General features: G+C 43.1%; 6 protein-coding genes across 9 annotated transcripts; 4 read left to right on the top strand and 2 right to left on the bottom strand.

The window, feature by feature from the left end:
* Nucleotides 1-2,052: 2,052 nt before the first annotated feature.
* Nucleotides 2,053-3,489, top strand: LOC6903603 (putative fatty acyl-CoA reductase CG5065). Its single transcript, XM_033377298.1, has 3 exons — nucleotides 2,053-2,234; nucleotides 2,448-2,957; nucleotides 3,012-3,489. The coding sequence occupies exons 1-3, from the start codon at nucleotides 2,053-2,055 to the stop codon at nucleotides 3,427-3,429; spliced, it is 1,110 nt and encodes a 369-aa protein (XP_033233189.1). The 3' UTR covers nucleotides 3,430-3,489.
* A 2,305-nt stretch (nucleotides 3,490-5,794) lies between these two features.
* Gdh (glutamate dehydrogenase, mitochondrial) lies at nucleotides 5,795-17,162 on the top strand. 3 transcript variants are annotated; one of them, XM_033385913.1, is made up of 7 exons: nucleotides 5,795-6,017; nucleotides 9,974-10,214; nucleotides 14,608-15,042; nucleotides 15,113-15,432; nucleotides 15,500-15,704; nucleotides 16,024-16,062; nucleotides 16,437-17,162. In XM_033385913.1, the coding sequence occupies exons 1-7, from the start codon at nucleotides 5,844-5,846 to the stop codon at nucleotides 16,706-16,708; spliced, it is 1,686 nt and encodes a 561-aa protein (XP_033241804.1). In that variant the 5' UTR covers nucleotides 5,795-5,843; the 3' UTR covers nucleotides 16,709-17,162. The 3 variants fall into 3 exon arrangements, with proteins under 3 accessions (XP_033241804.1, XP_001358785.2, XP_003736588.1); XM_001358748.5 differs by lacking the exon at nucleotides 5,795-6,017 and having other exon boundaries at nucleotides 9,699-10,214; XM_003736540.3 differs by lacking the exons at nucleotides 5,795-6,017; nucleotides 16,024-16,062 and having other exon boundaries at nucleotides 9,699-10,214.
* LOC117183354 (putative fatty acyl-CoA reductase CG5065) lies at nucleotides 6,108-7,280 on the top strand. The gene is made up of 3 exons (XM_033377044.1): nucleotides 6,108-6,148; nucleotides 6,239-6,748; nucleotides 6,803-7,280. The coding sequence occupies exons 1-3, from the start codon at nucleotides 6,108-6,110 to the stop codon at nucleotides 7,218-7,220; spliced, it is 969 nt and encodes a 322-aa protein (XP_033232935.1). The 3' UTR covers nucleotides 7,221-7,280.
* Nucleotides 17,150-19,148, bottom strand: LOC4801741 (uncharacterized). The gene is made up of 5 exons (XM_001358747.4): nucleotides 18,991-19,148; nucleotides 18,732-18,905; nucleotides 18,220-18,588; nucleotides 17,845-18,113; nucleotides 17,150-17,783 (listed from the first exon to the last, which is right to left on the bottom strand). The coding sequence occupies exons 1-5, from the start codon at nucleotides 19,022-19,024 to the stop codon at nucleotides 17,514-17,516; spliced, it is 1,116 nt and encodes a 371-aa protein (XP_001358784.1). The 5' UTR covers nucleotides 19,025-19,148; the 3' UTR covers nucleotides 17,150-17,513.
* Nucleotides 19,149-19,583: 435 nt separating this feature from the next.
* Nucleotides 19,584-20,453, top strand: RpS19b (Ribosomal protein S19b). 2 transcript variants are annotated; one of them, XM_015181889.2, is made up of 3 exons: nucleotides 19,585-19,751; nucleotides 19,805-20,127; nucleotides 20,187-20,453. In XM_015181889.2, exons 2-3 carry the CDS (start codon nucleotides 19,822-19,824, stop codon nucleotides 20,370-20,372), a joined length of 492 nt encoding a protein of 163 aa, XP_015037375.1. In that variant the 5' UTR covers nucleotides 19,585-19,751; nucleotides 19,805-19,821; the 3' UTR covers nucleotides 20,373-20,453. The 2 variants fall into 2 exon arrangements, with proteins under 2 accessions (XP_001358783.2, XP_015037375.1); XM_001358746.4 differs by having other exon boundaries at nucleotides 19,584-20,127.
* Nucleotides 20,370-21,441, bottom strand: LOC4801739 (uncharacterized). The gene is made up of 2 exons (XM_001358745.4): nucleotides 21,078-21,441; nucleotides 20,370-21,028 (listed from the first exon to the last, which is right to left on the bottom strand). Exons 1-2 carry the CDS (start codon nucleotides 21,348-21,350, stop codon nucleotides 20,438-20,440), a joined length of 864 nt encoding a protein of 287 aa, XP_001358782.2. The 5' UTR covers nucleotides 21,351-21,441; the 3' UTR covers nucleotides 20,370-20,437.
* Nucleotides 21,442-21,481: the final 40 nt, after the last annotated feature.

Below are 21,481 nucleotides of genomic sequence, written 5' to 3'. Positions count from 1 at the left end.
ATCTATTCTAGACACTGCAAAGCCTTCGAGGAGGACATTTTAAAATCGTGGAGGATAGAAGATGCAGGAAAAATATGACCCGGCAAAGCATTTGCCGCAGTATTATGAACTATTTCTGACAGGGACCGTAACAGCTATAAGATTTAGAAATGAGAAATCACACTTATTTTGTGTTATTTAAAAAAAAAAAAAATTATTTGCGATTTTTAAAAGTATTAAATATTGTTAAGAAAGGTATTATCTATTTGTTTTGTCTTTATTCCTTTAATGATGAAAAGTTTTTTTTCTAATATTTCACATCATTTACAAGTTCTCGGCGTGTTTTTTTTGGTTTTTATTCATTTAATTAATACATGTGTCAATTTTAGTATATATAATTTAATATAAAGTATACATACATATGTATGTCCATATGTATACATATATTCTTAGTCAGCATCAATAGCCGAGTCTATATAGCCATTACTGTCTGTGGATAGAGAAAGCGAAGGAAATATAGGAAGACAAGACAGAATATGCAAGATTATACATATAATTACATTTGCGGATGAAAAAGTTTTACAATTGGAAGTGCAAATAAAAAACAATAATAGGGATTTAATTTACTGCTGCACCACTGGCTATAAGCTATGGACTATTGGCTAATATTGGGCTGCGTAACCCAACAGCCCCAAGTTGTCCAAGATCAGAAATCATATTCCTAGATTTTGATATTTGGCTTAGGGTTACTGAATTCTCAGCCTTGATCGCATAATTTAATCCGATTGATTGTTGCATGCGAAGATATCGATAAGTGATATCCCATAGAAGCGGTGAGGAGGAAAGAAGTTCGAACATACTGGCAAGGCCAAAATTTAAGGGGAAAAGGTTAGCAAGAGTGGCGCCACCTGGTCCTGGAGAGTGAGAGTTCCGCGCGCTCTCCGGAGCCGTTATGAGAGAAGATTTCCGATCTCATCCCATAAAGGAGTCCCGAAGCCAACTCACCCATACCCCAAAGAAAAAAGAGCCGCCAGCAGCCCGAATCAGGCCATGAACCTAGTTCAAGGGCGATAGAAGAGTGCGATGGGGATCAGCGGCCCGGGAGCATTAAACAGAGCAGCTAAGCCAAGAGGGGGTTCAGAGAAAGAAATTCCCGCAACGGAGGAGCATGCGCGCCGGACATAGTGATCTAGTGATTTTTTTTAGTTTGAAAGAAAAAGTGAGTGGGATGAGGATGGAGTAGTGGCCATCACCCCATAAAAGATAAATAACTCTGTGATTCCAGGGGATCAAGATCAGTGAAACACCAGGAACTTTAGAGCTGACCAGCGGGACGGAAAGTAGACCCAAATAGCACAAGAGTGAGTCCGCTCCAAAGGGGGAGTAAAGAAACCCCAAATTTATTCTATTTGTTGGCAAATCCATAGGGATCCCACCAAACGGCTATCGATACTATCGACTGGATAGTAGAGTTGCGCGCCTAAGTTTGAAAGTGAATGAGTGGCATGGATATGAATGCAATCCAGTGGAAGAAATGAGGCAAACAAGCAGATACCAAAAATAAATTTTCATTCTTAAGAAGAAAAACAAACTTAGAAGGTCGAAATAAGCCGCCTGCATAGATGTTACACACCTCACACTTTAGTTAAGGCCTTAATAATCCTCTCGTTGCTGTATATATATACATCCATGTGCTGCAATTTGTCCTTTTTGCTGGGCTGCGCGGTGGTGATCAACTAGAAATTGTTTAAGTTTAAATTTTAGATGGAAGCGGGAACTTGTTTCAACTAAGCTTACAGCTATACAGCTCTTCCCAAAAGCTTAAACCTACAAGCATTCCAGCCCTGAACAAGTTATCGATAAGAAATTTCAAATGCTGCGCATAACAAAGCTTTCAAAGAGAGAAAGCTCCGTTTGAAATGAAAGAAATGACGAGAAAAACGCCAAAACCGTTCATTGCGGCGGTAGTTTTGACAAGAGGCGTTGTTGTGCATATATAGCCAGCAGCAGACAGCAGAGCAGAGCAGGAGAGTAGAAGTAAAATCGAGTGCGGTGTTTTGTGTGTGTTTTGCCATGTATCACCTGAAGAGTTTGGCCCGCCAGGGCGCTATGCGCCAGCAGGAGTTGACCACCCTGGTCAAGGCCCTGCCCACGGCAGCGCTGCAGGCACGTGGCTATGCCACCGAGCACCAGATTCCCGATCGCCTCAAGGATGTGCCCACTGCCAAGGATCCGCGGTTCTTCGACATGGTCGAGTACTTCTTCCACCGCGGCTGCCAGCTAAGAGACCCAAATGCAAACTCCACATTGCAATTCCAATGCCATGACACTTAATTAATGGCTGAGGGTCTGCTTCCCCTCTACCAATACGAGTACATGTGCATGTTTTTAATCATTGCAGAGAAGAATCCCGACATCGTGGACAAGGTGCGCGTGGTAAAGGGCGATCTTTCCAGATGATCAGCCAGTCTGCCTCTGTTAATTGGTTTATTAAATTGTGCATGCTCCATTGCCTTTGCAGTAACGGCGGCCATTAGCGAACCGCTGCCAGGATGGATTGAGGGCGTTACCGGACCCACTGGCCTGATGATTGGTGCCGCCCGAGGTGTGATACGATCGATGCACTGCAATCCGCTGTACTCCTCCACAGTGATACCTGTAGACAAGGCCATCAACGGGTTGATCTTGTGTGGCTATCAGCGCGCCAAGGCTAGCAGCCAGGAGAAGGCGCCCAGCAAACGAAACGAGGTGCACTTCTGCAACCTATGCATCTCCAAAAAGGCCCTGACATCGTGGGGCGACAGCATTGAGACGGGTCGTCGCTTCTTCTACGAGACTCCGCTAAGCTTCTCCCTGTGGTACCCCGGAGGATCCATCAAGAAGAACTATTACCATCACCTGTTCTGCGTGATATTCTTTCACTATCTTCCTGCCTATTTTATTGACTTTTTGATGCTGATCTCTGGCCAGAAGCCCTTGTAAGTTACTGACTCCATAAATCCACTATCATTTCAAGCATTACCTTTTTGCAGCTTGGTGAATGTGCAGCGCAAGGTGTCGATGGGTCTGAAGCTACTGCAGTACTACACAACGAAAGACTGGGAATTTCAGAACGAGAAATTTCAGGAGATGAGCAGCCAGCTGAATGCTATAGACGAGGAAATGTTCGACACCTCTGTGGGCCAGCTCAATTGGGAGACCTACATCAGCACCTACATCATGGGCATGCGCACCTACATTCTAAGAGAGAGCCCGTCCACTCTCCCGTATGCCCGCAAAGTGTTACGGCGCCTCTACATCCTGGACTGTGTCAGCAAGGTGCTGTTCTTCACCCTCACATTCTGGTTCTTATGGACACATATGGACGGTTTCGTGGAGAGTGGTGACGCCTTCATACGGTCATCACTTAGCAGTATCTACCATGAGCGAAACAACACAATACACGCATAAGCTTCTTTCTAATAATGTAAATCAAATATAGACCCCAAGATTTTCTTTATTTTAAGTGTATATAAAATTGTTTTATTAGTCAATATTTGAATTCTAGCTGGGAGCTTGTTCTTTTGTGAACAGAACTAAAGTTTTTCAACACTGCATAGATATCGATACTTGTATGTTCAAATAGTTCGAAACGCGAGCTTTCAAAGAGAGCAGTGATCGTCAGCAGATTTATGTACCATTTAATATTTCGAGTTCGAACTAGTACCGGTTCCGGTGTACATATATGAAGTTTTTCGTGGTGTAATGGAAACGTGTAAAAAAAAACGGCGACGACTACAGTGAAACAGGCATAGATGATATCCAAGATGGTGGTGTCAGGGAAGGCTATTCCCTGCGTCTTTGCGTTATTGAAGACAAGCGGTAACAAGGAAGTTTCGAAAATAGAGAAGATGTAAACACGCCACAAACTTCACCCACTGCAAATACGCCTCTGGACTGCGCTTGTTGCCGACTATTTTGCAGATAATAATTATATAATCTATTCTAGACACTGCAAAGCCTTCGAGGAGGACATTTTAAAATCGTGGAGGATAGAAGATGCAGGAAAAATATGACCCGGCAAAGCATTTGCCGCAGTATTATGAACTATTTCTGACAGGGACCGTAACAGCTATAAGATTTAGAAATGAGAAATCACACTTATTTTGTGTTATTTAAAAAAAAAAAAAATTATTTGCGATTTTTAAAAGTATTAAATATTGTTAAGAAAGGTATTATCTATTTGTTTTGTCTTTATTCCTTTAATGATGAAAAGTTTTTTTTCTAATATTTCACATCATTTACAAGTTCTCGGCGTGTTTTTTTTGGTTTTTATTCATTTAATTAATACATGTGTCAATTTTAGTATATATAATTTAATATAAAGTATACATACATATGTATGTCCATATGTATACATATATTCTTAGTCAGCATCAATAGCCGAGTCTATATAGCCATTACTGTCTGTGGATAGAGAAAGCGAAGGAAATATAGGAAGACAAGACAGAATATGCAAGATTATACATATAATTACATTTGCGGATGAAAAAGTTTTACAATTGGAAGTGCAAATAAAAAACAATAATAGGGATTTAATTTACTGCTGCACCACTGGCTATAAGCTATGGACTATTGGCTAATATTGGGCTGCGTAACCCAACAGCCCCACGCTGTCCAAGATCAGAAATCATGGTCCTAGATTTTGATATTTGGCTTAGGGTTACTGAATTCTCAGCCTTGAGCGCATACCTTAATCCGATTGATGAATCAATTTTGTACAAGATTGGCTAATATTAAATGCATCCTTTACTTTGATTGTTTATATAATATGGTTTAAACCAAAAATGTCAAGGCATAAAACATATATGAACGGAAATTCTTGCAAAAGGGAAATAGCCAAAACGACTATCGATACTATCGACTGGATAGTAGAGTTGCGCGCCTAAGTTTGAAAGTGAATGAGTGGCATGGATATGAATGCAATCCGGTGGATGAAGAGAGGCAAACGAGCAGATACCAAAACTAAATTTTCATTCTTAATAAGAAAAACAAACTTATGTAAACTTTTAATCGCACGGTTTTATTATATGTTCTTCTTTCTTGATCGTCGTATATGAATGAATGTGTGTTGGCATATCGATACTTGTCGAGGACAAGTATCGATATATCGAGTACATTGGCATTTCTTATAATACTATCGATGAGTAAATCTTAAACTAATATTCAAATCTTATAAACTGATATTCATATCTTACACTTAGAAGGGCGAAATAAGCCGCCTGCTTAGATATTAAACACCTCACACTTTAGGTATAGGTAAGGCCTTAATAATCCTCTTGTTGCTATATATATATACATCCATGTGCTGCAATTTGTCCTTTTTGCTGAGCTGCGCGGTGGTGATCAACTAGAAATTGTTTAAGTTTAAATTTTATATGGAAGCGGGAACTTGTTTCAACTAAGCTTACAGCTAAACAGCACTCCCAGCTATACAGCACTTTTATATGGAAGCGGGAACTTGTTTCAACTAAGCTTACAGCTATACAGCACTCCCAGCTATACAGCACTTTTATATGGAAGCGGGAACTTGTTTCAACTAAGCTTACAGCTATACAGCTCTTCCCAAAAGCTTAAACCTACAAGCATTCCAGCCCTGAACAAGTTATCGATAAGAAATTTCAAATGCTGCGCATAACAAAGCTTTCAAAGAGAGAAAGCTCCGTTTGAAATGAAAGAAATGACGAGAAAAACGCCAAAACCGTTCATTGCGGCGGTAGTTTTGACAAGAGGCGTTGTTGTGCATATATAGCCAGCAGCAGACAGCAGAGCAGAGCAGGAGAGTAGAAGTAAAATCGAGTGCGGTGTTTTGTGTGTGTTTTGCCATGTATCACCTGAAGAGTTTGGCCCGCCAGGGCGCTATGCGCCAGCAGGAGTTGACCACCCTGGTCAAGGCCCTGCCCACGGCAGCGCTGCAGGCACGTGGCTATGCCACCGAGCACCAGATTCCCGATCGCCTCAAGGATGTGCCCACTGCCAAGGATCCGCGGTTCTTCGACATGGTCGAGTACTTCTTCCACCGCGGCTGCCAGCTAAGAGACCCAAATGCAAACTCCACATTGCAATTCCAATGCCATGACACTTAATTAATGGCTGAGGGTCTGCTTCCCCTCTACCAATACGAGTACATGTGCATGTTTTTAATCATTGCAGAGAAGAATCCCGACATCGTGGACAAGGTGCGCGTGGTAAAGGGCGATCTTTCCAGATGATCAGCCAGTCTGCCTCTGTTAATTGGTTTATTAAATTGTGCATGCTCCATTGCCTTTGCAGTAACGGCGGCCATTAGCGAACCGCTGCCAGGATGGATTGAGGGCGTTACCGGACCCACTGGCCTGATGATTGGTGCCGCCCGAGGTGTGATACGATCGATGCACTGCAATCCGCTGTACTCCTCCACAGTGATACCTGTAGACAAGGCCATCAACGGGTTGATCTTGTGTGGCTATCAGCGCGCCAAGGCTAGCAGCCAGGAGAAGGCGCCCAGCAAACGAAACGAGGTGCACTTCTGCAACCTATGCATCTCCAAAAAGGCCCTGACATCGTGGGGCGACAGCATTGAGACGGGTCGTCGCTTCTTCTACGAGACTCCGCTAAGCTTCTCCCTGTGGTACCCCGGAGGATCCATCAAGAAGAACTATTACCATCACCTGTTCTGCGTGATATTCTTTCACTATCTTCCTGCCTATTTTATTGACTTTTTGATGCTGATCTCTGGCCAGAAGCCCTTGTAAGTTACTGACTCCATAAATCCACTATCATTTCAAGCATTACCTTTTTGCAGCTTGGTGAATGTGCAGCGCAAGGTGTCGATGGGTCTGAAGCTACTGCAGTACTACACAACGAAAGACTGGGAATTTCAGAACGAGAAATTTCAGGAGATGAGCAGCCAGCTGAATGCTATAGACGAGGAAATGTTCGACACCTCTGTGGGCCAGCTCAATTGGGAGACCTACATCAGCACCTACATCATGGGCATGCGCACCTACATTCTAAGAGAGAGCCCGTCCACTCTCCCGTATGCCCGCAAAGTGTTACGGCGCCTCTACATCCTGGACTGTGTCAGCAAGGTGCTGTTCTTCACCCTCACATTCTGGTTCTTATGGACACATATGGACGGTTTCGTGGAGAGTGGTGACGCCTTCATACGGTCATCACTTAGCAGTATCTACCATGAGCGAAACAACACAATACACGCATAAGCTTCTTTCTAATAATGTAAATCAAATATAGACCCCAAGATTTTCTTTATTTTAAGTGTATATAAAATTGTTTTATTAGTCAATATTTGAATTCTAGCTGGGAGCTTGTTCTTTTGTGAACAGAACTAAAGTTTTTCAACACTGCATAGATATCGATACTTGTATGTTCAAATAGTTCGAAACGCGAGCTTTCAAAGAGAGCAGTGATCGTCAGCAGATTTATGTACCATTTAATATTTCGAGTTCGAACTAGTACCGGTTCCGGTGTACATATATGAAGTTTTTCGTGGTGTAATGGAAACGTGTAAAAAAAAACGGCGACGACTACAGTGAAACAGGCATAGATGATATCCAAGATGGTGGTGTCAGGGAAGGCTATTCCCTGCGTCTTTGCGTTATTGAAGACAAGCGGTAACAAGGAAGTTTCGAAAATAGAGAAGATGTAAACACGCCACAAACTTCACCCACTGCAAATACGCCTCTGGACTGCGCTTGTTGCCGACTATTTTGCAGATAATAATTATATAATCTATTCTAGACACTGCAAAGCCTTCGAGGAGGACATTTTAAAATCGTGGAGGATAGAAGATGCAGGAAAAATATGACCCGGCAAAGCATTTGCCGCAGTATTATGAACTATTTCTGACAGGGACCGTAACAGCTATAAGATTTAGAAATGAGAAATCACACTTATTTTGTGTTATTTAAAAAAAAAAAAAATTATTTGCGATTTTTAAAAGTATTAAATATTGTTAAGAAAGGTATTATCTATTTGTTTTGTCTTTATTCCTTTAATGATGAAAAGTTTTTTTTCTAATATTTCACATCATTTACAAGTTCTCGGCGTGTTTTTTTTGGTTTTTATTCATTTAATTAATACATGTGTCAATTTTAGTATATATAATTTAATATAAAGTATACATACATATGTATGTCCATATGTATACATATATTCTTAGTCAGCATCAATAGCCGAGTCTATATAGCCATTACTGTCTGTGGATAGAGAAAGCGAAGGAAATATAGGAAGACAAGACAGAATATGCAAGATTATACATATAATTACATTTGCGGATGAAAAAGTTTTACAATTGGAAGTGCAAATAAAAAACAATAATAGGGATTTAATTTACTGCTGCACCACTGGCTATAAGCTATGGACTATTGGCTAATATTGGGCTGCGTAACCCAACAGCCCCAAGTTGTCCAAGATCAGAAATCATATTCCTAGATTTTGATATTTGGCTTAGGGTTACTGAATTCTCAGCCTTGATCGCATAATTTAATCCGATTGATTGTTGCATGCGAAGATATCGATAAGTGATATCCCATAGAAGCGGTGAGGAGGAAAGAAGTTCGAACATACTGGCAAGGCCAAAATTTAAGGGGAAAAGGTTAGCAAGAGTGGCGCCACCTGGTCCTGGAGAGTGAGAGTTCCGCGCGCTCTCCGGAGCCGTTATGAGAGAAGATTTCCGATCTCATCCCATAAAGGAGTCCCGAAGCCAACTCACCCATACCCCAAAGAAAAAAGAGCCGCCAGCAGCCCGAATCAGGCCATGAACCTAGTTCAAGGGCGATAGAAGAGTGCGATGGGGATCAGCGGCCCGGGAGCATTAAACAGAGCAGCTAAGCCAAGAGGGGGTTCAGAGAAAGAAATTCCCGCAACGGAGGAGCATGCGCGCCGGACATAGTGATCTAGTGATTTTTTTTAGTTTGAAAGAAAAAGTGAGTGGGATGAGGATGGAGTAGTGGCCATCACCCCATAAAAGATAAATAACTCTGTGATTCCAGGGGATCAAGATCAGTGAAACACCAGGAACTTTAGAGCTGACCAGCGGGACGGAAAGTAGACCCAAATAGCACAAGAGTGAGTCCGCTCCAAAGGGGGAGTAAAGAAACCCCAAATTTATTCTATTTGTTGGCAAATCCATAGGGATCCCACCAAACGGCTATCGATACTATCGACTGGATAGTAGAGTTGCGCGCCTAAGTTTGAAAGTGAATGAGTGGCATGGATATGAATGCAATCCAGTGGAAGAAATGAGGCAAACAAGCAGATACCAAAAATAAATTTTCATTCTTAAGAAGAAAAACAAACTTAGAAGGTCGAAATAAGCCGCCTGCATAGATGTTACACACCTCACACTTTAGTTAAGGCCTTAATAATCCTCTCGTTGCTGTATATATATACATCCATGTGCTGCAATTTGTCCTTTTTGCTGGGCTGCGCGGTGGTGATCAACTAGAAATTGTTTAAGTTTAAATTTTAGATGGAAGCGGGAACTTGTTTCAACTAAGCTTACAGCTATACAGCTCTTCCCAAAAGCTTAAACCTACAAGCATTCCAGCCCTGAACAAGTTATCGATAAGAAATTTCAAATGCTGCGCATAACAAAGCTTTCAAAGAGAGAAAGCTCCGTTTGAAATGAAAGAAATGACGAGAAAAACGCCAAAACCGTTCATTGCGGCGGTAGTTTTGACAAGAGGCGTTGTTGTGCATATATAGCCAGCAGCAGACAGCAGAGCAGAGCAGGAGAGTAGAAGTAAAATCGAGTGCGGTGTTTTGTGTGTGTTTTGCCATGTATCACCTGAAGAGTTTGGCCCGCCAGGGCGCTATGCGCCAGCAGGAGTTGACCACCCTGGTCAAGGCCCTGCCCACGGCAGCGCTGCAGGCACGTGGCTATGCCACCGAGCACCAGATTCCCGATCGCCTCAAGGATGTGCCCACTGCCAAGGATCCGCGGTTCTTCGACATGGTCGAGTACTTCTTCCACCGCGGCTGCCAGATCGCCGAGGAGAGCCTGGTCGATGATATGAAGGGCAAGCTGACCCGCGACGAGAAGAAGCAGAAGGTTAAGGGTATTCTCATGCTTATGCAACCCTGCGACCACATCATCGAGATTGCATTCCCCCTGCGTCGCGATGCTGGCAACTACGAGATGATTACCGGCTACCGTGCCCAGCACAGCACCCACAAGACGCCCACCAAGGGAGGCAAGTACTAGCAAATTCGAATCGTAATCTAAAAACTTTTTGGGAAACTCCTTTCGCTATTGATTTGCCAACTGTTGTTGGTTGCAAAATCGATTTTTCTTGAACTGAACTTCCTGCGATTATGTCTTGCCTTTCCTCGAAATTATGTAACCGGACTCCGAGCGCACACTCTCGACTCCCGTCTCTGCTTTGTTTACGTTGGAATCGGCCCCAGCCCAGCCCCCTAATCACACAGTAATCCCCCATTCGACAATTCTCTCTTATGGTTACACGTGTTGCCATTTGATTTCTAAACCCTTCAAGTGCTCCCAATCCCACCCAGAGTACAAAATCGCCAGATGTCTTTTCTTAAACGATTGAGGAGGGAGGCCCCTCCTCTTCCTCTTTTTTGTTTCACACAGTTTATTATTTTCGAGCTTGGCCAATTTTGTATGCCTTGTTCTGATGTTTTTGCTGTTTTTCTGTTTCTTTCTCCTTTGGCTGGGTGGTTCTATTTTTAATGATTTTTTGCTGTTGCTTTTTGTTTTGCTTTCTAATTGAAATGAGAGCGCAGCAGAAAAGCCCATTGGTACAGTGGTGCAAGTGTTGGGGGAAAAACGCCCCCCAAAAATAGGTTTGTTGTCAAGCAGAAACCTTTATTTTGTGTTCCACTTACTCGTAAAATAATTATGGAATCACTTCGTCAGCATTTTAGTGCTTATCAATTGTTAGCTTGCTGCCAAAAAAAAATGTGAAAAATACTTGACGGGAATCTTATCTGACCTTGGACAGCAAACTGCCGACTACATATATGTATATAGAGTATGTATATAATTTAATGTTGAAAACGAAAACAACCCAAAAAAAATTCTTTGCCGAGGCACAATATTTGTTGTTTACGATTATTGCCACGATTCTCTCCTCGCTTACTCGTATTTAGTGTAGCATAATAGAGCTTCGGTTCCGTTCCGTATTACTATTGCCACGATCTTTATGATCTTGTTTTCGATTTGCCGGTGTCGGTCATGTGGTCTGCTGTAAACGGCTTGTTTCCAGGTGGACTTTTTGCCGAGGTCTTGTTAATGATTCACTTAAATATGGCATCGATACTCGCTCTCGTATTTTAGATGCAGCTGCGGAGGTGCTAAAAGTAGTCTGTTTTTATTTGGTTAGTACCAAATGGGAATAGACATTTAGTGGGGGCTATTTAATGTTGGCATTCTCCATACATATGTCTGCTCTAATTAATGTTAATTTACGCTGCTGCCTCTTCCCATTTAACTCTTAATTGTTTAATACATTCTGCACACATTTCGGTGTTCAATTTGCTTTTTAATGTCGCGCTTTGCCTGTATTTCGTTTCATTTCGCGAGTATTCCATGCCGTCTGACGTCTGTCCAAAACGGGTTTGAGTTAGCTTTTTAGGGTGTCTGGACGAGTCGATCTCTGCGTCTGTTGTTCACGTGATGGTCACGTTGTGCCAAAAAAATACAAACTGAGAGACGCGATGATGGATGAATGAGTCATGTGCTGTATGTACCCAATGTGGATACGAGACTGGTAGGAACTGATTCGATCTGGTCTCTCTCTCTCTCTGTTTCTCTCTGGCACTTTCCATGTCGTTGAACCACATTGAATAGGCAATTGATGGGTCCCAGGCCCAGACAGCGGCTTTCATTATTGCTTTCATTATTTGTAATTGCAGGGCCTTCATATCGATGAAGGCTGCTGCTCTAGAACTCTGAGCTAATCTTTAGACGGGGGACAGGGCATCTACTCTGCTGATAGTAGTGCATGTGGTAATGTGTCCAAAGTGTTTGCCCTATCGCCTGTGCAGTATGTATGTACATATGTCACATGTACTCGTAATGCCTCATGTAAATAGCATTTCACTCGACTATTTAGCAGTTATCTTATTGACAAACACGTTCTCCCCTCTACTCTTTACCTTCCTTGAGAGTTTTGCTCTCAAGTTTTTATTCAAATTTGTGTCAAATCGTGTTCCACTCAAGTGGGCTTCACACAGATACATATGTATATGCAATACAGTAGATACTCCCTTTAGAGCTTCTGTGTTTCCAAGATAGATCTTCGTTCCTCCCACTAGTTAGATTTCCCTGTAGTTTCTCTAATTGAGAAATTAACTTGTCACGAAATCGAATGTTAGGTTCCCTCCAAAAATACACTTTGCTGGGGGTACAGCCCGCACTCTCATGATAACAGAATATTTATGCGTCATTTCCGGCCCCTATCACCGTCCGTCCCGTATCTTATCCAATCTAATACTTGGGCAGATCTTGGCAGTTGTCGAGGCCACTAGCAGAGAATTTCGGAGGCAACAACAGCCCACGTTAGCAAAAGTTTTGCACTCAACAATCATATGGCGCACAATTCTGGTCAGCTGACCAGACGAGGACCGGTTTGGTCTAGCCGAGAGACTGTGCCGACGAGAGAGACTGTTGCCAATGGGGGGGATGGACCTACTTATAGACGTGGCTACACACGATCGAGCCCCCAAATAAGTTATCGCACTGATTGTATAAGCATCAGCATACATACATATACATTAATAGCTATAGAGCTATAACATTAATAGATTCCTATGGCGTGTCAGCTTTAGTTTTTTTGGCAAAAAACAGAAAAACAAGTTGACCGATGCGCCCTGTTGTTGTTTGCCTGATAACGTAAAGCCGGTTGCTACTCGTCTTCCGAACATACATACATATGTATGTATTTCATACTTCTGCTGCCGTTGTTTTCGGCTCTGTTTCGGGGTTTTATTTCTTATGGTAAACATCAGAGAACCTGAGCGAAAAGAAAGGCCCCGAACGACGGGGCGCGGCAGAGGTAAATAGAGTTTTGGCGTCGCCAATCTTTGTTTGCTGTCGTCAAGCGCTAACAGCGGGTACAGTCAGCACAACTCTGCCGCCCGATGAAGGCAAAGCGATCGGTGAGATCGTCGATCGGGGCTCGGCTTAGCGCTCACTCAGCATAAAGTCAAAGAGGAGACGAAGAGAACATTTATGAAAAGGGTGTCCGTCCAGACCTTGAGATACCTGCTATCCCAGTGATACTCTTGAGAGTTTTACTAAGAAAAAGGGTTGTATTTTGGGCTAAACTCAAAACAGGCCAATGATAATATAGATACAGCTATATAATCGGATAATTATTACTTCCAGTTATTTGATCATATTTAATTGATCTTGGATGTTGTACATCGATGGATAATGGGAATATTATATGGGTTTCTTACAATACACACAATGATTTTATAGTTGTAATTGCAGTGCTCATTTAAAAGATTTTCAGAGCATGAATTGTCAAAATTCTGAATTAAACTTACCTTTAAATGTAATAAGCTGATGAAACTAGCTCTTAATAATCTTTCAAATCTTATAGTTTTGATAAATTTTTCAATTTAAACCTCCATAGAAATCATATGCCTCTGGGTACCCTTTCATGAAACAATAAAAGAACACAATGTAAGGAATTGGAGCTAAGGGCGCAATAGAATTGTAGTTTGCAAATTTGCATTCTCATTGAATATTTTTTTGTTTATATGTAGAATTTTCGGTTTCCAGAACGAACTCACTTCCCCAGCTGATAAGGCAATGATCTCATTGGAATAATGACTTTGGTTGTGGTCCTACTGCTCGTACATTTGACCAAAAGATCCCCCGCATAGCAACCGCTAATAAGGCGGCGATTCGAAATCATTTGCTAATTTTAGTTTTTATAGTTTTGTTTTTTTGTTTTTTTTTTTGTGGGGGCTCGTCCGTCGTGTTGTCGAATGAGGAAACCTATAAACTTAAGCGAATCGATGGAACTTGTACTTTGCGGTGTCCATGCCAATAAGGTACTACAAAGAGACTTTATATCGATCCATAAAGATGGGTGCACTTTGTTCTTTTAAGCTTTTACAATAGCAACACGCTTGTTGAATTCGAATTACAGCCAAGAAACACCCAACACAAAGATTGCCAGTGGGGTGACATTATCTTATCGGGAACTTTCTAAAAAGATATCCAAGTTTTAAGTGTGGCGAGCACATAAAGATAAGGGCTATTGGGTTTTATGGGGTCTCACTTTTGGGACTGTTGTTGCGACATCTAGAAAAGGTTTCCCCCATGCAGCAATTTCTGGGGCACGTGACGCGCGAAGGCAGCCAAGAAAAAGTGTTCTCGTACGTAGTCACAGAGTCGAAAACTTTTGCTTTCAGCCAAGAATTCTTGTAGTCTGGTTATTATTTTTAGAACATGTCTATTGGATTTAGGCCAAAAATGAGAGCTGCAACCCCCTGTGGGGTGCGGCAGAGATGGAGGGCTGTACTTTCAAGGTTTCATGAAACCAACACCTGTCGTATACGTAATATGCTCATCTGTTATGCAACCGTTTCCTTTCTGCATTTCTTCAGGTATCCGCTTCTCGTTGGATGTGTCACGCGATGAGGTGAAAGCCCTGTCCGCCCTGATGACCTTCAAGTGCGCCTGTGTGGATGTGCCATTCGGCGGAGCCAAGGCAGGCCTGAAGATCAACCCCAAGGAGTACTCCGAGCACGAGCTGGAGAAGATCACCCGTCGCTTCACCCTTGAGCTGGCCAAGAAGGGCTTCATTGGACCCGGCGTCGATGTGCCCGCCCCCGATATGGGCACTGGCGAGCGCGAGATGTCGTGGATTGCCGACACCTATGCCAAGACCATTGGACATCTGGATATCAATGCTCATGCCTGTGTCACCGGCAAGCCCATCAACCAGGGTGGCATCCATGGACGTGTCTCGGCCACCGGTCGCGGCGTTTTCCACGGTCTGGAGAACTTCATCAACGAGGCCAGCTACATGAGCCAGATTGGTGAGAATTTCTTGCGGATCTCACGAATCGAAAAGAGGATTTTATCGACATATATATCTTTACCCATTAGGCACCACTCCCGGCTGGGGCGGCAAGACCTTCATCGTCCAGGGCTTCGGTAATGTCGGCCTCCACACCACCCGCTATCTCACTCGTGCCGGTGCCACCTGCATCGGTGTGATTGAGCACGACGGAACTCTGTACAACCCAGAGGGCATTGACCCCAAGCTCCTGGAGGACTACAAGAACGAGCACGGCACCATTGTGGGCTACCAGAACGCCAAGCCCTACGAGGGTGAGAACCTGATGTTCGAGAAGTGCGACATCTTCATTCCAGCTGCCGTTGAGAAGGTCATCAACAGCGAGAATGCTGGCAGAATCCAAGCTAAGGTAAGGAATAGCTTTAAGTTATGGAGAACTTGAATCTAATCCACTGATTGTTTTTATTGTTTCATAGATCATTGCCGAGGCTGCCAACGGCCCAACCACTCCCGCTGCCGACAAGATCCTCATCGATCGCAACATTTTGGTCATCCCCGATCTGTACATCAATGCTGGTGGTGTCACCGTCTCGTTCTTCGAGTGGCTCAAGAACCTCAACCATGTCTCGTACGGTCGCCTGACCTTCAAGTACGAGCGCGAGTCCAACTATCATTTGCTCGGTAAGTCTCTCGTTCTATATTTCGATCCATCTATTGATCAGCTATTCATTTGCCATTCTGCTCGCCATCTATCTATAATCTCTATCTATCGGTTTATGGTTTCTTATGCTAAAACCTTTACAGAATAGCCTTTGCTCTATAAGCATTTGCTCTTCCCAGTTTGGTTACCATTTGGTTATTTTCCTTACAAATTATCTCTTATTTTCGATCCACCACCACCCCAGAGACTCTATGAATCTAGCTTACTTTTTAAATATCATCTAAGTAATTCGCTGTTTATTCTATTTCTTCTTTTTCTGTTTCTCTATCACCAATGTAGCCTCAGTCCAACAGTCAATTGAAAGAATCATTAATGACGGTACATTATTATTATTATTAATAATTCTTTTCGCTTACAAACCCCAACCCCCAAAAATTTCTGTAAAGTTTTTTAAGCACCCTGTATTTGTAGTTAATCCTTTGACTTTTTGTATACATTTTGTTTCTTTCGTGTATCGTGTTTGATTTGTTTTTGCATATATCCTCATGCCCGCAAGTAGAAGATTTCTATAAACTATATACTCTTCAAAGGTGTCATTAAACCCTATGCTTTAATCCTGCTTCCATTCCATCTATCCTAACCAACTCTGTGTAGTTTTATCCCTTATACCATTACCTATCTAGCATGTTGCAATCTCAACTAATGTCTGTTCTCCCTCTCTCCATTTCTCCATGTGTCTGATCGTATTATAGAATCCGTGCAAGAGTCCCTTGAGCGTCGCTTCGGACGCGTGGGCGGCCGCATTCCCGTCACCCCATCGGAGTCGTTCCAGAAGCGCATCTCCGGCGCCTCCGAGAAGGACATCGTGCACTCTGGCCTGGACTACACCATGGAGCGTTCGGCTCGTGCCATCATGAAGACGGCCATGAAGTACAACCTGGGACTGGACCTGAGAACCGCTGCCTATGTCAACTCCATCGAGAAGATCTTCACCACATACCGCGATGCCGGTCTGGCCTTCTAAGCGCCAGCGGAAGCGACGAGCCCCGCAGACTCTTAATTAGTTAATAAACCATTCGAACTCAAGAGCAACAACTAATGCTATTGCTCCATGCACCGCCGTTTTTAGATGAAAAATGTCACAAACTAAAATGCAAAAGAAATGTAATTTATATACGAGTACGGCAAATGAAGCTGGAGCCGGAAGAAATCGTTTTTACCGTTTTAATCAATGCAAAAGAACCTTCGCCTCTGCTCTCGTGTTTTGTATTAAGTTGAACAAGTTGCGAGCTTATTATTGTTGATTTTTATTCTGTAATTTTTAAGTTGATGAGCGTCCAACTGAAGCAATTGCATTTTCAAATATGTATCGTAGCGTATCGTCGTCTCGTAAAATCGCCGCGTATCGTACGATCCGTTGCTCCGTTGCCGTAACATTTAAAATAATCAAATATACACAAAAATCTAAACTCTAAAAACCATTGCATCTTTAATTTTAAATGGGATTTCTTGGCCACTTAGCTGAATCACAATACAATACAATAGTTAGTCTCATCATTGATATATATGTATGTATATATGCATATAGCTACGTTTGATTGGAATGTATCAAAAATATTGGTTCTATAATACTATAAGTACACTTTTGTGGGCAAATAATTAGGGGAATACGGTCAGTATCGTATACAAATTGGAAGAGGAACAGTAATCAATTTACGATCCATTGCGCATTTCAATTGTAAAAACTGTTGGCTTACTTGCTAAAGGATAAGGCTGTAAATGTCTTAAGTGCATATCAACGTGGTGCTACCGAATGAATAAAAAGAGATTCAAAGAGCCAATGACTTGGGGAACAGCTGCAGCTTCGCATAGTCATCGATCATCTCCATGAGTAGATCCCGCGTGAGTCGCGGCTGCTTCAGCACGTAGCCAAAGTCTTTCAGTTTGGTGTTGTCCAAGTAGAGATGCTTGTGATGGAGCTGCTCCTCATCGAGGTATGGCGTGAGCGGCGTATTCTCAATGCCGTTGCGTTGACAAATCTCTGCCCAGGGTGCCATATGCTTGTCGTTGATCTCCCCCACCGTGTCTGTGGGGTAAAGCTAAACAAAACGAGTCGATTGATAAGGTTTAACCAGCGTTGGGTCAGAGCATAAGACTTACCTTGGTCAAGCTCGACATTACAATGCCAAAGTAGTCCACGTTGATGTTGAAAATATCCACCAACAGGTTGCTGATGCTCCCCTGCGTTGATGCTGAATCATCCACAATGTTGTACACCTGGCCGTTGGTTTTGGGACTCTGCGCCAGTTGCCAAATCGCAGCGCACACATCCGATACGTGCACCGTATTCAGACGCATGGCATCGTTCCAAAGCAGTTTCATTGTCTCGTTGAGGTATTTGTAAATGGCAGCGATTATAATGCGCGGCACTGTACATGTGGAGTGGGATGGAATGGAATGGGTAGGCAAGTGGTTAAGTTTCACTTGTTTTTCAAATTGAAAATAATTATCGGCTATCAATGCGATGCGACTCACTTAAGTAGCGCTTATCTCCAATGCCATAGACAATGGGCAGGCGAACCACCGTGTAGCTGAGATCGTTGATGCCCGACAGCTCCTTTTCAACCTTCAGCTTCTGCTTGGCCACACCCGTCCAGGGCTCCAGCTTGCAGTCCTCCTTCAGCGGCGTCTTGTCGCTGCTGTTAACGCAGCCAGAGCTGAGCTCCACATAGCGCTTGACCCGCTGTGTGGCCGCCTCATTAGCACAGTTGAGGCTCAGCTTGAGAATGCCCTCCTTGTAGACGCTATCATCTTGATTGGCACGCGTCTCGGCCGCACAGTTGATGACCACATCCCAGGCCCGGCCCGTTGTTGGGTGTGGTGCGAACACCAGCCTAACTGAGGCTGTAAAACACAAAAGGGATTCAAAACCAGTTTAAGTCGCGTACGTATGGTGGTATGCGTGCGAGCTGGGGGCTGGGAATGCAGCGGCAGCGTTGCGCTGCCTTTACTTCCGCTGCAGTTGCAGTTGCAGCAGTATTACGTACCGGCATTTATTAAGTTGGCGCTGCAAAACTCAACTTTATCACTCTCAAAGGCCCTGGTCTGCTCCTCGTTCAGCCAGGCCATTTGGGGCGGCGTCTTATCAGCTATGCGTATTTCCTGCGTCAGTTCATTGTCCAGTAGATAAGTGAGCAAGTTGCGTCCAATGAATCCGCAGCCTTCGAGAAGCACCACGAAGGAATTAGCATTGCCAGTGCAGCGTTAGTCAGTGATAAGCGGAAGCGTAGGCGGAGGCTAACTTACCACCCAAAATCAAAACAGTAGGTTTCTCAGACATGCTGCACACTCCACAAAGACCACCAGAATGAGTCGATTCGATCGAATGGTATATGGAAGATATACAATAATTTCTGTACTGCGCGGCCGTCGATTGCTTTTGTTTTTGTCAGTGCATTCCGATAAAAAAATACAATCTGACCCTCAGAAATATACCAAAATATACCGTCTCATATTCCATATATACCGTTAAACTACCGACGAAATATTCAAGTTCCTTTATACATATTCCTCGTTTTTGATATTCGATTTGATTTTACTAGCTAGATAGCACCTTCAGCCCTGCCCACATAATTTTGTCCGATTAATGAATACATTTTCTACAAGATTACCTACTTTTAAATACTTCCATTTATTGTATTTTTACTAAAACAAGGTTTAAACAAAAAAAGATCTGAATATATTGGAGCCTGAAATTACAAAAATCTTCTCAATTCTATAATATCCTTTTAAGTAGGCTATGCAGAATGTTGCCCATGTTACTGGACATGCTGCTCGGTTTCTCTTTAATATACCTTTACAAATGGAATTTAATAGATTTAAATTGATGAAATATACTAGTATATACAGATATACCGTAAATATTCAGAATAGTATATTATACTCGATAAACTTTCGTGTGACCGAATGCAGTTGAGATGGTCACACTTTTGTCTTGAAATCCCGCGGCCATCATTGCGAAACGTCCATTTTGCGGAAAGCGAAAACTTTTTGTGCCTCATAGAAAAGTAAGGGAATTTTAATCAGGAAATTCTGTGCTCATCATTGCGAATAATCTTAGAAAAAATATTCTGCAAGATGCCGGGTGTTACTGTTAAAGATGTGGACCAGCACGTTCTAACCAAAGTGCTGTCCGCTTTCCTAAAAAAATCTGGAAAGATTACTGTGCCTGAAAAAGCTGATTATATTAAGACGGGCAAGTTTAAGGAAACAGCACCGACTGAACAGGACTGGTTCTATACTCGCTGTGCCTCTATAATGCGGCATCTCTACTTTCGTAGTCCGGCTGGAGTGGCCGCCTTCACCAAGGTGTACAGTGGACGCAAGCGCAAGGGGGTGCAACCATCAAAGTATTGCCGCTCATCGGATGGCTGCATCCGTATGGTAAGTGTGTAAAACTTAAAAAAAAACTTTACTTCATGGGAACATTGGTTTACTTAAAGGCTTTTCACGCTCTCGAAACGGCACGCATGATCGAGAAGCATCCCGAGGGGGGTCGCAAGCTTACTCCTGCTGGACAGCGTGACATGGACCGCTTGGCCAACCAGATTGTGGTCAAGCAACGTAAAGTCGAGACCAAGCCAGTTATCTGTATTGGCGACGATTTTCTAGGATCTACAGATATATAAAATGATTAACTACTTTATTCCTAACATGGATACAAAATGGCGAAAAAATTAAAGCACAGACAATTTTAGCTGGTCCACAAATCGCACGACTTTTGGTTGGGTGGTACCTTGAATCCACGCACTATTACATCTGACTGCCACCAGCCGCTGTGTTCCGCAGTCGGATCGCCACATTCAATCTTTTTGCCGCAGTCTTCGTCAGTTTCGTCCAGATGCATCAGACCTAGATCTCGGTATATGGCCAACTCCTGGCAGCATCGCATTTCGACCAGTGGATTATCAGTTGTATGTCGGATGTGCAAGTGCACATTTTTACAGCTGTGCGGCAATTGACTCAGGACTGTTTTTTGAACGAGACTTTTGTGTTTCTGGTGCAGTCCAGGTTCGTTGGTTGTCAGTAGTTCCAGCTCCAGAAACACATTCGTAGCGTTAAGCTGTGTGGAGAAGATAGTATAAAGCTCCTTGCAGGTCAAGAGTCGGAGCAGCGCCTGCTTTATGCTGCCTTCGGACAGCGCATGGTTCTCGTAATGATGTTCCCTGGTTACGGACGCATGTGGAATGTGAAGAGTGTAGGCTTCCGTGGGCAAGAAAGTATTTGGGCCAAATAGAAATCGTAGACTCTTCACCTTGGAGGACTTGAATGCTTGCCGTATGAGCTAAAAGGAGTGCAATGTAATGGAATTTCTCTTGTGGCATAAGACTCACCTCTCTCATGTCACTGATGGATTGCCTAGTCGCCTTGGCCTTGATGCGCTGCTGGTTGACCTGATAATTGGAAAATGATTCCTGCTTGCCTGACTTATCCTCATCGTCCCATTTTTCGATGCAATGCTTATATAGTTTGTAAACGAAGGGGATCTGGCTGCGTTGGTATAGAAGAAAGTCTAGGATGCTATTCACGAATTCCGCCGCAGTGCCCGCTGTTAAGACAGCCACATTGTCGAGCTCGAGGTCGATGTTCTTAACTTTTTGATCCATTTTAAATTATTAGTGTAAAAGGAACCCAAACAAATCAAATGTTTGGGGCTGCCACCTGGTTTCAGTGCTGCCAGCTTGTTTCACATTCAGAGTTGTCTCTATTCGACAGAATATCGAACTTGAATTCGTCA

Source organism: Drosophila pseudoobscura, chromosome 2, assembly GCF_009870125.1.
Source record: "Drosophila pseudoobscura strain MV-25-SWS-2005 chromosome 2, UCI_Dpse_MV25, whole genome shotgun sequence".
In the NCBI taxonomy this organism is placed as follows: domain Eukaryota; kingdom Metazoa; phylum Arthropoda; class Insecta; order Diptera; family Drosophilidae; genus Drosophila; species Drosophila pseudoobscura.
The sequence above is the reverse complement of the archived record's forward strand: the minus strand, read 5'-3'. Positions and strand labels throughout refer to the sequence as shown.

Excerpts from the sequence above, each read along its gene's own strand:
- RpS19b (XM_001358746.4), top strand. The coding sequence starts at position 19,822 with ATGCCGGGTGTTACTGTTAAAGATGTGGACCAGCACGTTCTAACCAAA. Across the intron at positions 20,128-20,186 it reads CGGATGGCTGCATCCGTATG|GCTTTTCACGCTCTCGAAAC; the intron begins GTAAGTGTGTAA and ends GTTTACTTAAAG.
- LOC117183354 (XM_033377044.1), top strand. The coding sequence starts at position 6,108 with ATGGCTGAGGGTCTGCTTCCCCTCTACCAATACGAGTACAT. Across the intron at positions 6,149-6,238 it reads CTCTACCAATACGAGTACAT|TCTGCCTCTGTTAATTGGTT; the intron begins GTGCATGTTTTT and ends ATGATCAGCCAG. Across the intron at positions 6,749-6,802 it reads ATCTCTGGCCAGAAGCCCTT|CTTGGTGAATGTGCAGCGCA; the intron begins GTAAGTTACTGA and ends ACCTTTTTGCAG.
- Gdh (XM_033385913.1), top strand. The coding sequence starts at position 5,844 with ATGTATCACCTGAAGAGTTTGGCCCGCCAGGGCGCTATGCGCCAGCAG. Across the intron at positions 6,018-9,973 it reads AGGATCCGCGGTTCTTCGAC|ATGGTCGAGTACTTCTTCCA; the intron begins ATGGTCGAGTAC and ends CGGTTCTTCGAC. Across the intron at positions 16,063-16,436 it reads TGAAAGAATCATTAATGACG|AATCCGTGCAAGAGTCCCTT; the intron begins GTACATTATTAT and ends ATCGTATTATAG.
- LOC4801741 (XM_001358747.4), bottom strand. The coding sequence starts at position 19,024 with ATGTCTGAGAAACCTACTGTTTTGATTTTGGGTG. Across the intron at positions 18,589-18,731 it reads CGCCAACTTAATAAATGCCG|CCTCAGTTAGGCTGGTGTTC; the intron begins GTACGTAATACT and ends TGTGTTTTACAG. Across the intron at positions 17,784-17,844 it reads TAATGTCGAGCTTGACCAAG|CTTTACCCCACAGACACGGT; the intron begins GTAAGTCTTATG and ends CGTTTTGTTTAG.
- LOC6903603 (XM_033377298.1), top strand. The coding sequence starts at position 2,053 with ATGTATCACCTGAAGAGTTTGGCCCGCCAGGGCGCTATGCGCCAGCAG. Across the intron at positions 2,235-2,447 it reads CGGTTCTTCGACATGGTCGA|TCTGCCTCTGTTAATTGGTT; the intron begins GTACTTCTTCCA and ends ATGATCAGCCAG. Across the intron at positions 2,958-3,011 it reads ATCTCTGGCCAGAAGCCCTT|CTTGGTGAATGTGCAGCGCA; the intron begins GTAAGTTACTGA and ends ACCTTTTTGCAG.
- LOC4801739 (XM_001358745.4), bottom strand. The coding sequence starts at position 21,350 with ATGGATCAAAAAGTTAAGAACATCGACCTCGAGCTCGACAATGTGGCT. Across the intron at positions 21,029-21,077 it reads CCATCAGTGACATGAGAGAG|CTCATACGGCAAGCATTCAA; the intron begins GTGAGTCTTATG and ends CACTCCTTTTAG.